The sequence below is a fragment of the Phocoena sinus genome, chromosome 14 (genome assembly GCF_008692025.1).
Source record: "Phocoena sinus isolate mPhoSin1 chromosome 14, mPhoSin1.pri, whole genome shotgun sequence".
Classification (NCBI taxonomy): Eukaryota; Metazoa; Chordata; class Mammalia; order Artiodactyla; family Phocoenidae; genus Phocoena; species Phocoena sinus.
In genome coordinates, this window is record NC_045776.1 from 38,469,629 (window position 1) to 38,484,145 (window position 14,517).

Consider the following 14,517-nt stretch of genomic DNA (forward strand, 5'->3'; position numbering starts at 1 on the left):
ATCTTGGATTCCAAAACCTCTCACACTTTTTGTCTGGTTCCGTGGCCACAATTTTTAAATCATATAAATGACCACTTCCTCTGACCTGCACACATTCACTTGTCCTGAAAGTGAATCTACAGATGCAAACTGTCTATCAGGGTTCTTAGTGGCAGACCATAGAATACATAGCTAGTTTAAGGCTAGAAGTACACTCTAGCTAGTTAAGGCAGAAAGGGCTTGATTAAGGGGCATTAGCCCATAAAATCATTGGAAGATTAAGCGGAACAGATTCTAAGCTGAGAAACAAACTGAAAAGGGGATGCTAAGTGGGACGTACCTGCAGCTAGTGTGGTTAGGAAGCTGCAGAACTGAGAAACTGCTGCTGCTTCTGCCATACGACAACTCTCAACCCCATGAGATCAAAATACCTTTGCAACTATGACTGTGAAAAGAGCCAGTCTCCCCATTTGCCCCTCTATCTCACCTGCTCATTCCCTCCTTCCAGGTTTTATGGGAGTGGTTTTCCCTGCAGAAAGCTTGGCCTCCAGTGGGTGCCTAGCTGCAGTGGAATCTGGGAAATGTAGTCTTTAGCCAGCCAATCTCTAAAATACAGGAAGGCACACTGGAAGGAGCAGGAGTAGGTGTTAATTAAGCCAATCCGCAGGAATGGCCATGTCATCCTTCAAGGCCCATATCAACTGTGCATAGTTTGTGACAGCAGGTCCTCATGGAGTACCTCAGGGATTATTGACTCAGCGACAGTTTTCTACTAGGCAGTCTGTTCCAGTTATTTATTCCTGGGTAACAGACCACCCCAAAACAGTGGTTTGAAACAGCAGTTTACTGTCTCTCCCAGTCCTGTGGGTTGACTAGGCCCAGGTGGGACTATTCTCATTTCGAGTCTCTCAGGTGTATGCAATGAGATAGCAGATGGGGCTGGAATTATCTGATAGCTCAACTAGGCTGGAAGTCCAAGATGGCTTCTGCACTCAAATGTCTGGCCCCTCCGTGCTCCTCAGCATGGCCTCTCTGTCCAGAAGGGTAGCTTGGATTTAGTATGTGATGGCCCAGAGCAAAAAGAGGAAACGGGAACCTGCCAGTCCTCTTGAAGTCCAAAACTTGCATGGTGTCTCTTCGCCATATTTTATTGGTCAGGGCAGTCACGGGCTAACCCCTGTTAACGTCTCTTCACAGAGGCAGAGAAATAGACTTCACCTTTCATTGGAGAACTGGTGTGGGCAGGGAGTGAAGGAAGGAAGTGATAGCACCCAACTTTGGAGTAGGCTACCACAGGGAGTTTTCATCTGTGGCATGTCATAGTTACCTAGAGCGGACTGTGCTGTGTCTGAAGACCTGACCTTCATATCTTCATTCAGTATTTCATTTCATACTCTGCCATACAGATTATTCCAGCCAGGCAGCTCACAAATGCTTGTCATTGCTCACAAAGGCAGGAGAGTAGGGATGGCTATATCTAGTCAGATACTACTTCTCATGTGGCATATTAATAAACCAAACATAACTTGTTATTGCTGTTGCTTTCTAAACATCCTCATGATGTTTTTGGTTATCTGTAGTATTATGATTTATAATAAACATATATTTAGACTTCATCCCTGTTTCAGGCAGAGTTCCTAAAACCCCTCGAATTTCCTAAGTGGTAGGAGAGAAGAATGTGTCTTTTGTTATGTTAATTAGGTGACTTTTGGAAAGTTCTTGGGTAACCTAAAGATGGGGCTGGTTCCCAAGGGAACCAACCAGGATTAGAGGGTTGGAACTTTCACTCCCCGACCTGATTTCCAGGGAGAGGAGAGAGGCTGGAGGTTGAGTCATTTGCCAACTGACCAGTTATTTAATCAAGCATGCCTATGTAATGAAGCCTCCGTAAAAAACCAAAAGGAGAGGATGCAGAGAGCTTCCAGACTGGTTAGCCAGACACTTCCTCATGCCACTGTGCCAGGCCCCAAACTTAGCGAGGACAGAAGCCCCTTTGTTCAGGACCTTGCCCTATGTATCTTATCTCCCTGTTGATCTGTAATATCCTTTATAATAAACCAGCAACCTGGTGAGTAAAGGGGTTTCCTGACTTCTCTAGCAAACTAATCAAACCCAAGGAGGGGATCATAGGAACCCCTGATTTATAGCCAGTCTGTCAGAAGCACAGGTAACACCCTGGACCTGCAATTAGCATCTGAAGTAAGGGCAGTTTTGTGGGACTGAGCTCTTAACCTGTGGGATCTGATGCCTTCTCCTGGTAGATAGCGTCAGGATTGTGTTGAATTGTAGGACACCCAGCTGGTGTCTGAGAATTGCTTGGTGGTGAGGGGAAAACTTCCCTTCATGTTGGAATTAGCTACTAAGGCAACATGGTAGCAAAAGCATTAGGCTTGGTATCTGAGGCTGTGGTCAGAGATTTGGTTCTGTGAGATTATTTAGTATTGCTGAGCCTGTTTCCTTATCTTTAAAATAAAGTCACGATGCCTGCTTCACACGATTGTTGAAAGAGTAAATGAGATAACTTATACCAGTTCCCAGAAGTAGAGCATTATACAAATGGAATTTATTGTGCGTCCCTCTCTTCCTCATCCCCAGCACCTCCTCTTTATCAGTGTTGAAGTATTGGGTAGCGGGGTCTCTGCAGCGGGTACTTCCTGAGCAACTTGTTATATGAAAGTTCTTAAGGTCAGTATGTTGACCAGTTGTCCTATCCCGGAGGTGTTCAAAGGTTGAAAGTGAAATGTTCTCATCTGAAGTGTATCACAGCAGTTCTGTGTGAGCCTGTAGCCCCTCCACGTAGGTCTGTTATAAACTGAAGAATGGTGTGTTGTGTCTGTCTCAGCTTATTGATAGTGATGCTGTTGGCTAGGAATACCTGAGGCACTCACCTAGGTCTGTACTACTTGGATGAGCTCTACAGACATTTCCCTGACTGGAGCTGATGTTGTGGCTGGACCAGCCATTGTGGTTTTTATTATGATCGAAGATACACCTCAGCAACAACTGTCAGGGAACTTCGAAAAAAATTTTTTTATTACGCACAGGTCCTGGAGGTTACATGGTATGCCCAGGGCCACACAGCCAGGTAGCTGGGAGTGAGCAGGCAGAGCCGGGTCTTTGTCTTTATTAGGGTCCAAGGACTTGGTGTCTAGGGTTTTGTGGGTTCACTCTTTATTGGTGAATTTAAAACATAAGAGCAAGAATTAGGGCATGAGAAGGGAAAAGGTGGGCGACCACTCAAGTGGTCAGTTACCCAGGGCTTTCTGAAAGGGGAACTTCATGGGTGGGGGTGGCCTGGTTCCTTACCTAGTTACTTAGGTTGTAGCTGTGTCATACAGCTACAGTGGCAATTTGTTTATTCAAGATGGATGTATTTGAAATGGATGCCTCGGCAAAACTTAATGTCAGGCACTTACATTAGCTGTGTGTCCTCTTGCAGCCCTAGACACTAGATTACCCTGTGAGTATAGTCAGATGACATCCCTATGTAACCAGCTGGTTTGTTGGCAAGGAATTCTGTATTCTTCTGTCCCACTGCAGGTGGAGCGGTAGGATGCTAAGACTGATTAAAGTGAGACTCTGCATTTGCGTAGGATTACTGCTTTAAAGGGCTGGGCCAAGGGGCATGTAGTGACTTCTGCACATGCTCTTCATTTCTCAACTAGACCCATACTTGGAGTCAGAGGCTTGGCTTTGTGGCTTTACCTCTCAGGCTCAGTGTCCCTGCTGTAAAATTGAATAATGACATTTATTAGTCACTATCTTGGCTTTCGTGGAACAGTGCCAAATAGGACCACCCTTGAAGGGACAAGACAGTGTCTTCCATCCTAACCAATCATGGGGATAGCAAGGACCCACCTCAGGTCAAATGGCTTGAAGCTCACAGTGGTTTTCTACCACAGTACCATGCTTCCGAACATATTAGGAAGAACACTGAACAGAAGGCAGGAAAAAAAATTGTATATATGGTACTTTTTGCTTTTCCAAAGCACCTTCATTTCTGTTTCCTCTGCTTCGCTTATCAAGGAAAGTATTATTGTAATTCTTGCCTTACTAAATGCAAAGGGAAGTGAGCACTCATGTAAGGTTACACGACTAGTGAATGCATAAAGCAAGACTAGGATAGGTGGAGTCCAGAATTCTTAGCTGGTATATTGGACTATTGCTGCATCCCAAGATTTGAGCCTTCTGAAAACTTAAGGGAAACTTTATGATGCATAGAAAGGATACTGGCATAATTATTACCAGAAAGACTACATGGTCTTAGGTTATGGGACCAAGTGCCTTTGAGGGACCAATTGCTTTTATCACAGGGGTAATAAATGCTCCTCAGAGGGATCTGGTATTCCTAGAGCAGTCTTCAAGAGTTAGTCAACCTCTAGTGTAGAAATACGTGAGAATGGACCAACTGAAACTCCACAGACTTTCTCTTTCCTCTTTCAGAATCATCCCCAGGTGTGACAGAGGTGACCATCATAGAAAAGGCGCCTGCTGAACGTCATATGATTTCTTCATGGGAACAAGTAAGTGTTGCCCTATTGAATCCTCACCTCCCAACAAAGGGAGGTCAACTCAAATGCCCCTGAGAAGGAAAGATTGGACAGGAAACCTATTCTTATCTCAGGCCACAGCCACCTTCAAGGTAGAGTTCACCTTTCTCTCTGTTCCTGTTCAGGCCGTTTAACACTCTCTTCCATTCCATGCCATCTCCCCAACACAGAGCAGCTCCTCTGAGCCTGTCGTATGGAGGCAATGGAACGTTTGAAGTTGTATATACGACAAAGCTGAAATCCAGCAAGGAAAGGAAGAATTAAATATCAATAAGTGTGCGGGGCAGAACGTGGTTAAATGTTGCAGAGAAGTATCAATACTAACCAGATTAATAGTGAATGCTTTCCAACCCTCCTCTGAACTTCCATTCATTCATTTATTCAATAAACGTTTTAGGCCCCTAAAATGGGCCAGGTATTGTGCTTGATGTTGAGTCCTGGAGAGTCAGTGATAATCAAAAAAGAGCACAGTGTCTTACCTCTTGATCTTACTGTCTAAGGCATAGTATAAGTCATTCCAAATATAATTACAAAGCAGATCAAGTTCTGTGAAAGAGAGGTAAAGGGAGCATTGTCAGGAGGCCTGACCTAGTCTGGAGGTTGAGAAACGTTTTTCCCAAAGAAGTTATGAGAAGTTGTTAACCAGATAGGTGAGATCTGGGAATAAGGGGCTTTTAGCCTGTGTGAAGGCTTCAAGATAGGAAGGATTACATTTTTCGAGAGCATAAGGAAGGTCCATGTGGCTAGAGCACAGGAGAGCAAGGGAGAGAGGTTGACAAGGACCACGACATGCAGGGCTTCGTAGATCATCAGGATTTCATTCTTTATCTTGGGAGAAAAGGGGGAGCCCCTGAAATGTTTTAAGTAGAGAAGTCAGATTTCTGCTTTGGAAAATCACTGTGGCTGAGTAGCAGCAAGTGGATTTGACTAGGGAACAAGAAGTTACTGTGCCATTTAGTGAGTGCTGCTAACACATATCAGATAAGTTACTTCATTTAACCCTCAAAATAATCCTGCAAGATAGGCATTGATATCTCTGTGTTACAGATGAAGGAACTGAGGGTCAGAGTGGTCAAAGAATTTGCTCTGGGCCACATAGCTACCAAGTGGCAGAGCCTGAATGTGAACTCAGTTGTCTGCCTCTAAGCACATGCGCTTTCTGCTCTGGCTGACTGCCCCTCCTATAGAGGGCAACACTGGCAGCCTTGCCCTAGCCAGCCAAGCAGCCCACAGGTATGTGGACATGTCAGTCCCTGCCAACAGCGCTCACTCTCCCAGGGCTGAGCCAGTAGCAGCTTCACTGGAATCTCAGTAACTGGTAATCAAGGTTTCTCTCCATGACCTCGGCTCAGCAGCACCTCAGCATTTATCATGGGCTCACTCAACTCTCACTCCCATTTTCACTCACAGCGCATGAGAGAAAATGGAATTCCAGAGCAACGTCTATCTGTTAAACTCTTACTGGCTGATCAGTCCTGGTGCAGCTGTGGCTATGCCAGCCTGGCCTGTTGACATTGTTGATTACATCCCTCCTGATCCTTAGCAGCCTTAAGTCAGCCCTTCAGGGAGAACTGCCTCGGGACTCTTTTTAAGAATAAGATTCTGAGGTGTTTCTGTCTGTTGAAGAGGAGACTCCTGGCTTAGAAACCCAGTCATAGACCTGGATGGGAGAATGAGAGGACAGGAATGCATTGTCTGGGGTATAACACCATTAAGGCTGTGTCATATTATGTCACTTATGTATTGAGATAATTTCTGAGGCACATTCTTCCTGTGTCTTATAGCAGATATTCCCTAGAATTCTCTAAGATGACTTCACCCATTTGTTCCAGTTTTACTTATGATATTGTAGCTTATTCATTGGAAGTATGCCTTCCATGTCTGCTTTTCAGGGCTAGAGTCTACATCCGGTGTCATTGGGATCTAATCTGCCTCCTGGACAAGACAACTTTTTTGGGTTCCCATTTAGCTTAGACTGACATTGAGGAGAATACAGTTGTAGAGCTGAGTAAATAGTGATCAGCAGTCAGAAAGAATTAAAGGGCACGCACGAGAGAAAGAGATTTTTAACTAACTGAGATAGCCAATGGAACATTTTCTTCAGACATATTCAGTTGGGGGAAGTTTTGTGAAAACACCTACAATAATAAGATACATAGATTTGAATATCTCAGACCGAAGTACAGTAAAATATGCCATATCTGAAGTATCAGTACAAACAGTATTAGGATCAGTAACGTAAAAATTCACTTGAGCAGTTGGCATGTCTGAGCTTTATGAAGGGCTATGAGGTGCTTGAAAGCTAACATATGAACACAGGTGATAGGAGTTTTGGATGGGTAGTTTTATGTTTTTATATAACACTTTTTCTAATTATACTAAGCAAAAAAATGGTGACCATAGAAAATTTGGAAAATACAAAAAATGATTTTTAAAAATGAAAAGTCCTCTAGGATCTTACCACTTAGGAGGTAACCACTGTTAGTGTAATTTTAGCTGTGAGTGGAGGGTGGGTAATGGGTAGTGGTCCAGGAACCCCCCCAAGAGCCCATGAATGGAAAGTGGTCCATGGACTCCTTGAAATATGTGTTAAGTTATGAAGTATGTACATTTTTCTGTGGAAAGACCCTTAGATTCTGAAAGGGGCTTGTAACCCCATAAACCTTAAGAACATGTTTTTGTATGATTTTTTTTTTTTACATTCAAACTAGAGGCAATATACTATGTGCCGTTTTGTCATTTAAGCAATGGAGAGCAGAAGTTTTGGTCTGAAACTCACCCGCCCCACTTCTTCACCCGAGGGTTAACTGAAGAGCACATTTCCACAGGAGCAAGCTAGGCAGGGCCCCTCTGACTCGTGCCTGCTCCCAGAAGTACCTGTACCAGAGGAGCAGGAGGGCCCCAAGGAGCTGGTAAGTCCCTTCTCTAGGGGACTGACCCTTGAGAACTGTGTCCTTGGAGACGGCCCAGCCAGAGCACAGCCATCATGTGGTAAACCTGCTGTCTACAGATGCATCTATATAGCCAGATAATATTTTTTCCTTCCAAGAAGAGGCCCACTGCCTCTGCCCTGGGAAACCCACTGAGATAAGATAATAGTAAGGCTATGGAGGCACTGATGTGAGAAAAACAGCCTAGAGTAGGAGTCTTGTGCCAGCTCAGGCCCTTGGCTAAATATCATAACTTCTCTGTGTCCCCTGTTCATCATCCATAAAATAAATGGTTTGACATTAATGTTATTTTTTTTAATTTTATTGAAGTATAGTTGATTTACAATGTTGTGTTAATTTCTGCTGTACAGCAAAGTGACTCAGTTATACATATATATTCTTTTTCATATTCTTTTCCATTATGGTTTATAACAGGATATTGAGTATAGTTCCCTGTGCTGTACAGTAGGACCTTGTTGTTTATCCATCCTAGATACACTAGTTTGCATCTGCTAATCCCAAACTCCCAGTCCTTCTCTCCCCCCTTGCCTCCCCCCTTGGCAGTCTGTTCTCTATGTCTGTGAGGCTGTTTCTGTTTCATAGATACGTTCATTTGTGTCGTATTTTAGATTCCACATATAAGTGATACCATATGGTATTTGTCTTTCTTTTTCTGACTGATATGATAATCTCTAGGTCCATCCACATTGCTGCAAATGGCATTATTTCATTATTTATGGCCAAGTAATATTCCATTGTGTGTATGTATGTGTGTGTGTGTCTCTCTCTCTCTATATATATACATATAGACACACATACACACCACATCTTCTTTATCCATTCATCTGTCAATGGACATTTAGGTTGTTTCCATGTCTTGGCTATTGTAAATAGTGCTGCTATAAACATCGGGGTGCATGTATTTTTTGAATTATATTTTTGTCTGCGTATATGCCCAGAAGTGGGATTGCTGGATCATACGGCAACTCAATTTTTAACTTTTTGAGGAATCTCCATACTGTTTTCCATAATGGCTGCACCAATTTACATTCCCACCAGCAGTGTAGGAGGGTTCTCTTTTCTCCACCCCATCTCCAACATTTATTATTTGTAGACTTTTTAAAAAAATTTTTGGCTGCATTGGGTCTTTGTCGCTGCGCGCTGGCTTTCTCTAGTTGCGGCGAGTGAGGGCTACACTTCGTTGTGGGGCGCAGGCTTCTCATTGCGGTGGTTTGTCTTGTTGTGCAGCATGGGCTCTAGGTGCGTGGACTTCAGTAGTTGTGGCACGCAGGCTCAGTAGTTGTGGCTCACGGGCTCTAGAGCACAGGCTCAGTAGTTGTGGCACACAGGCTTAGTTGCTCCGCGGCACGTGGGATCTTCCCAGAACAGGGCTTGAACCCCTGTCCCCTGCCTTGGCAGGCAGATTCTTAACCCCTGTGCCACCAGGGAAGCCCTGGAGACTTTTTGATAATGGCCATTCTGACCAGTGTGAGGTGGTACCTCATTGTAGTTTTGATTTGCATTTCTCTAATAATTAGTGATGTTGAGCAGCTTTTCTTGTGCCTCTTGGCCATCTGTAGGTCTTCTTTGGAGAAATGTCGATTTAGGTGTTCTGGCCGTTTTTTGATTGGGTTGTTTGTTTTTTTGTTATTGAGTTCTATGAGCTGTTTGTATATTTTGGAAATAAAGGCCTGTCAGTCACATGATTTACAAATATTTTCTCCCAGTCCGTAGGTTGCCTTTTCATTCTGTTTATGGTTTCCTTTGCTGTGCAAAAGCTTGTAAGTTTGATTAGGTTCCATTTATTTATTTTTGCTTTTATTTCTATTGTTTTGGGAGACTGACCTAAGAAAACATTGGTACGATTTATGTCAGAGAATGTTTTGCCTATATTCTCTTCTAGGAGTTTTGTGGTGTCATGTCTTATATTTTTAAGTCTTTAAGCCATTTTGAGTTTATTTTTATGTATGGTGTGAGGGTATGTTCTAAAATCATTGATTTACATGTGGCTGGCTGTCCCACTTTTCCAACACCACTTGCTGAAGAGACTGTCTTTACCCCATTATATATTCTTGCCTCTTTTGTTGAAGATTGTCGATAGGTGTGTGGGTTTATCTCTGGGCTCTCTATTCTGTTCCATTGATCCATATGTCTGTTTTTGTGCCAGTCCTATGCTGTTTTGATTGCTATAGCTTTGTAGTATTGTCTGAAGTCTGGGAGGGTTATGCCTCCTGCTTTGTCCTTTTTCCTTAGGATTGCTTTGGCAATTATGGGTCTTTTATGGTTCCATATAAATTTTAGGATTATTTGTTCCAGTTCTGTGAAAAATGTCATGGGTAATTTGATGGGGATCACATTGAATCTGTAGATTGCTTTGGGTGGTATGGCCATTTTAACAATATTAATTCTTCTAATCCAAGAGCATGGGATATCTTTCCATTTCTTTGAATCATCTTCAGTTTCCTTTACTAGTGTTTTGTAGTTCTCAGCATATAAGTTTTTCACCTCCCTGGTGGGGTTTATTCCTATTTTTTCTTTTTTGGATGTGATTTTAAAAGGGACTGTTTACATTCCCTTTCTGATATTTCATTGTTAGTGTAAAGAAATGCAACTGATTCCTGTATGTTAATCTTGTATCCTGCTACCTTGCTGAATTTGTTTATCCGTTCCAGTAGTTTTTTCTTTTTTTTTTTTTTTTTTTTTTTTTTTTTGGCGGTACCGGGCCTCTCACTGTTGTGGCCTCTCCCGCTGCGGAGCAACAGGCTCCGGACGCGCAGGCTCAGTGGCCATGGCTCACGGGCCCAGCCGCTCCGCGGCATGTGGGATCCTCCCACACCGGGGCACGAACCCGTGTCCCCTGCATCGGCAGGCGGACTCTCAACCACTGCGCCACCAGGGAAGCCCATTCCAGTAGTTTTTATGTGGAGTCTTTAGGGTTTTCTATATATAGTATCGTGTCATCTGCATATAATGACACTTTTACCTCTTCCCTACCAATTTGAATACCTTTTATTTCTTTTTCTTGTCTGATTGCTGTGGCTAGGACTACCAATACTACGTTGAAGAGAAGTGGTGAGAGTGAGCATCCTTGTCTTGTTCCAGAATTTAGCAGGAAAGCTTTCGACTTTTCACCATTGAGTATTATATCGGCTGTGGGTTTGTCGTAAATAGCTTTTACAGTAAGTCCCCTACATATGAACAAGTTCCATTCCAAGAGCGAGTTTGTAAGTCCAATTTGTTCATAAGTTCAACAAAGTTAGCCTAGGCACCCAACTAACACAATCAGCTATATGGTACTGTTCTATAATAGGTTTATAATACTTTTCACACAAGTAATACATACATTAAAAAAAAAAAAACATTTTTAATCTTACAGTACCTTGAAAAGTACAGTAGTACAGTACAACAGCTGCCATACGGGGCTGGCATCAAGTGAACAGGCAAGAAGAGTTACTGACTGGAGGAGGAAGAGGAGGTGGGAGATGTTAGAGCTGAAGGATCATCAGCAATAGGAGACGAGGGCAAACTGCAATTTCACTCATACCTGATGTTGATGGCACAGGTTCTGGCTTTTTGCTGGATTCAATTCTATCCACCTTCTTGAAAAAATGATCCAGTGATGTCTGGATAGTACCTCTTTTTTTCTCGTCATAGATGGCCCAGTAGCACTGGATTGCATTCTGAATGGCTCCTGCAGCCTTTGTGTACCATTCTATGTTCGGGTCCTGTGCCTCAAAAACTAACAGTGCCTCCTCAAATAGAATAATTTATGTGATTGGACATGCAAATGCACGTTTGCATCTTTGAAAGTTCGCAACTTGAAGGTTCGTATGTCAAGGACTTACTGTGTTATGTTGAAATATGTTCTCTCTGTACCCACTTTTGTAAGAGCTTTTATCCTAAATGGATGTTGAATTTTATCAAATGCTTTTTCTTCATCTATTGAGATGATCATGTGGTTTTTGTCTTTTATTATGTGGTGTATCATGTGATTCAACACACGCAAATCACATTGATTGATTTGTGTTTGCTGGAACCATCCTTGCGACCCTGGGATGAATCCAACTTGGTTGTGGTGTATGATCTTTTCTATGTGTTGTTGGATTGGGTTTGCTAATATTTTGTTGATAATTTTTGCATCTATATTCATCAAAGATGTTGGCCCGTAATTTTCTCTTTTTGTAGTGTCTTTGTCTGGTTTTGATATCAGGGTCATGGTGACTTCCTAGAATGTCTTCAGGAGTGTTCCTGCCTCTTCAGTATTTTCGAAGAGTTTGAGAAGGATCAGTGTAAGTTCTTCCTTGTATGTTTGGTAGAACTTGCCTGTGAAGCCATCTAGCCCAGGACTTTTGTAGGGAGGTGTTTTTTTAATTACAGATTCTGTTTCACTTCTAATCATCAGTCTGTTCAAGTTATCTGTTTCTTCTTGATTCAGTTTTGGTGGGCTGTATGTTTCTAGACAGTTGTCCGTTTCTTCTAAGTTGTCGAATTTGTTGATGTATAATTGTTCATATAATTGATATATTAATTGTTCGCTTATAGTTTTTTGTGTTTCTGAGGTATCAGTTGTGATTTCTCCTCTTTCATTTCTTATTTTGTTTATTTGAGTCTTCTCTCTTTTCTTCTTGGTGAGCCTGGCCAGAGATTTGTCAATTTTGTTTGCCCTTTCGGAGAACCAGCTCTTGGATTTTATTGAGTTTTTTTTCTATTGTTTTTTAATCTCTATTTATTTCCTCTCTGAACTTTATTAGCTCCTTCCTTCTGCTGACTTTAGGTTTTGTTTTGTTCCTCTTTTTCTAATTCTTTTAGATGTTGGGTTAGGTTGTTTATTTGAGACTTTTCTTCTTTCTTAAAGGCCTGTGTTGCTATGAAATTCACTCTAAGAACTGCTTCTGCTGCATCCCATAGATTTTGTATAGTTGTGTTTTCATTGTCATTTGCCTTAAGGTATTTTTTAAGTTCTTCTTTAAATTAATCATTGACCCATTGGTTTTTAAATAGCATGTTGTTTAGTCTCCATGTAATTGTTTTTTTTGTCATTTCTTTTTCTGTATTGATTTCTAGTTTCATGCTGTTGTGGTCAGAAAAGATGCTTGAAATAGTTTTTATACTCGTAAATTTGTTGAGGCTTGTTTTGTGTCCTAGTGTGTGGTCAATCCTAGAGAATGTTCCATGTGCACTTGAAAAGAATGTGTATTCTGCTTTTTTTGGATGTAATGTCCTGAAAAAATCAATTAAGTCTAACTATGCTATTGTATCATTTAAGATGTCTGTTGCCTTGTTGATTTTCTGTCTCAAAGATCTTTCCATTGATGTGAGTGTATTCCTATCAATTTCTCGCTTTATGTCTGTTAGTAATTTTTTATGTATTTGGGTGCTCCTATATTGGGTGTATATATGTTGAGGAGTGTAATATCCTCTCCTTGTATTGATCCTTTTATAATTATATACTGTCCTTCTTTATCTTTCCTTATAGCCTTTGTTCTAAAGTCTATTTTGTCTGATGTGAGTAGTGCAACCCCGCCTTCTTGTCATTTCTGTTTGCATGAAATATCTTTTTCCACCCCCTCACTTCAATTTTTGTGTGTCCTTTTCCCTAAAGTGGGTCTCTTGTAGGCAGAATAATGTAGGCTCTTGTTTTTTTAATCCAGTATACCACTCTGTGTCTTTTGACTGGAGCATTTAGTCCATTGACATTTAAGGTAATTATTGATAGATACGTATTTATTGCCATTTTAAACTTTATTTTCCCATTGCTTTTATATTTCTTCTTTGTCCCTTTCTTTTTGTTTTTCCTTTTTTGTGTGGTTTCATGAATTTCTTTTGTATTATACTCATGTTCTCTTTTTTTTTGTTTTTTTTAATCCATTGCATGTTTTTGCTTTGTGATTACCCTGTTTTCAAGTATGTTAACCACTTCCTATATCTACTTGCCTTATTTTTTTAAATCTATTTTAATTAATTATTTATTCATTTATTTTGGCTGCATTGGGTCTTCGTTGCTGCACACGGGCTTTCTCTAGTTGTGGCGAGGGGGGGTACTCTTCATTGAGGTGTGCAGGCTTCTCACTGCAGTGGTTTCTTTTGTTGTGGAGCACGGGCTCTAGGCGCACGGGCTCAGTGGTTGTGGCTCACAGGCTCAGTAGTTGTGGCTCATGGGCTCTAGAGCTCAGGCTCAGTAGTTGTAGCAGGCGAGCTTAGTTGCTCTATGGTATGTGGGATCTTCCCAGACCAGGGATCAAAACCGTGTCCCCTGCATTGGCAGGCGAATTCTTAACCACTGCGCCACCAGGGAAGTCCCTCTACCTGCCTTAGACTGGTAGTCATATAGGCTCAAACACATTCTAGGAAAAAAAAAAAAAATCTACATTTTATTACTCTTCTCCCCCACATTTTATGATTTTGATCCTCTTTTACATCTTCATTTTCATTCTTTTGCTGTTCATTGTGGTTATCATCACTTTCACAGAAGTTTTTTGATTTTTTGTTTTAATCAGTGTACTAGGTTATTTAAGTGATTTACTCTTTCCTGTAGATTCTTACTTCTTTTCTATTTAGAGAAGACCTTTCAATATTTCGTTTAGGGTAGGTTTAGCATTGCCGTATTCTTTTACTTTTGCTTGTCTTTATCTCTCCTTCTATTCTAAATGATAATTTGGCTGGGTATAGCATCCTAGGTTGCAGTTTTTTCCTATTCAGGACTTTGAATATATCTTGCCACTCCCTTCTGGCCTGCAATCTTTCTGTAGAGAAATCAGCTGATAGCCTTATGGGGGTTCCCTTGCAATTAACTTTTTGTTTTCCTCTTGCTGCCTTTAGAATCCTATCTTTTTTTTTTTTTTTTTTTTGCAGTACGCGGGCCTCTCACTGTTGTGGCCTCTCCCGTTGCAGAGCACAGGCTCCGGACACGCAGGCTCAGCAACCATGGCTCATGGGCCCAGCCACTCCGTGGCATGTGGGATCTTCCCGGACTGGGGCACAAACCCATGTCCCCTGCATCGGCAGGCAGGCTCTCAACCACTGCGCCACCAGGGAAGCCCTCTATCTTTAACTTTTGT

General features: G+C 41.8%; 1 protein-coding gene across 2 annotated transcripts in view; it reads left to right on the forward strand.

Annotated features, from left to right (window-relative positions):
• The window catches only part of TPGS2 (tubulin polyglutamylase complex subunit 2), a 55,934-nt gene that overhangs the window by 12,318 nt on the left and 29,099 nt on the right, over positions 1–14,517 (forward strand). For both annotated transcript variants that reach the window (XM_032602504.1, XM_032602503.1), the window contains exon 2: positions 4,423–4,502. In XM_032602504.1, the coding sequence (XP_032458395.1) occupies positions 4,423–4,502 (80 nt within the window). The remainder of the gene's footprint in view (positions 1–4,422; positions 4,503–14,517) is intronic.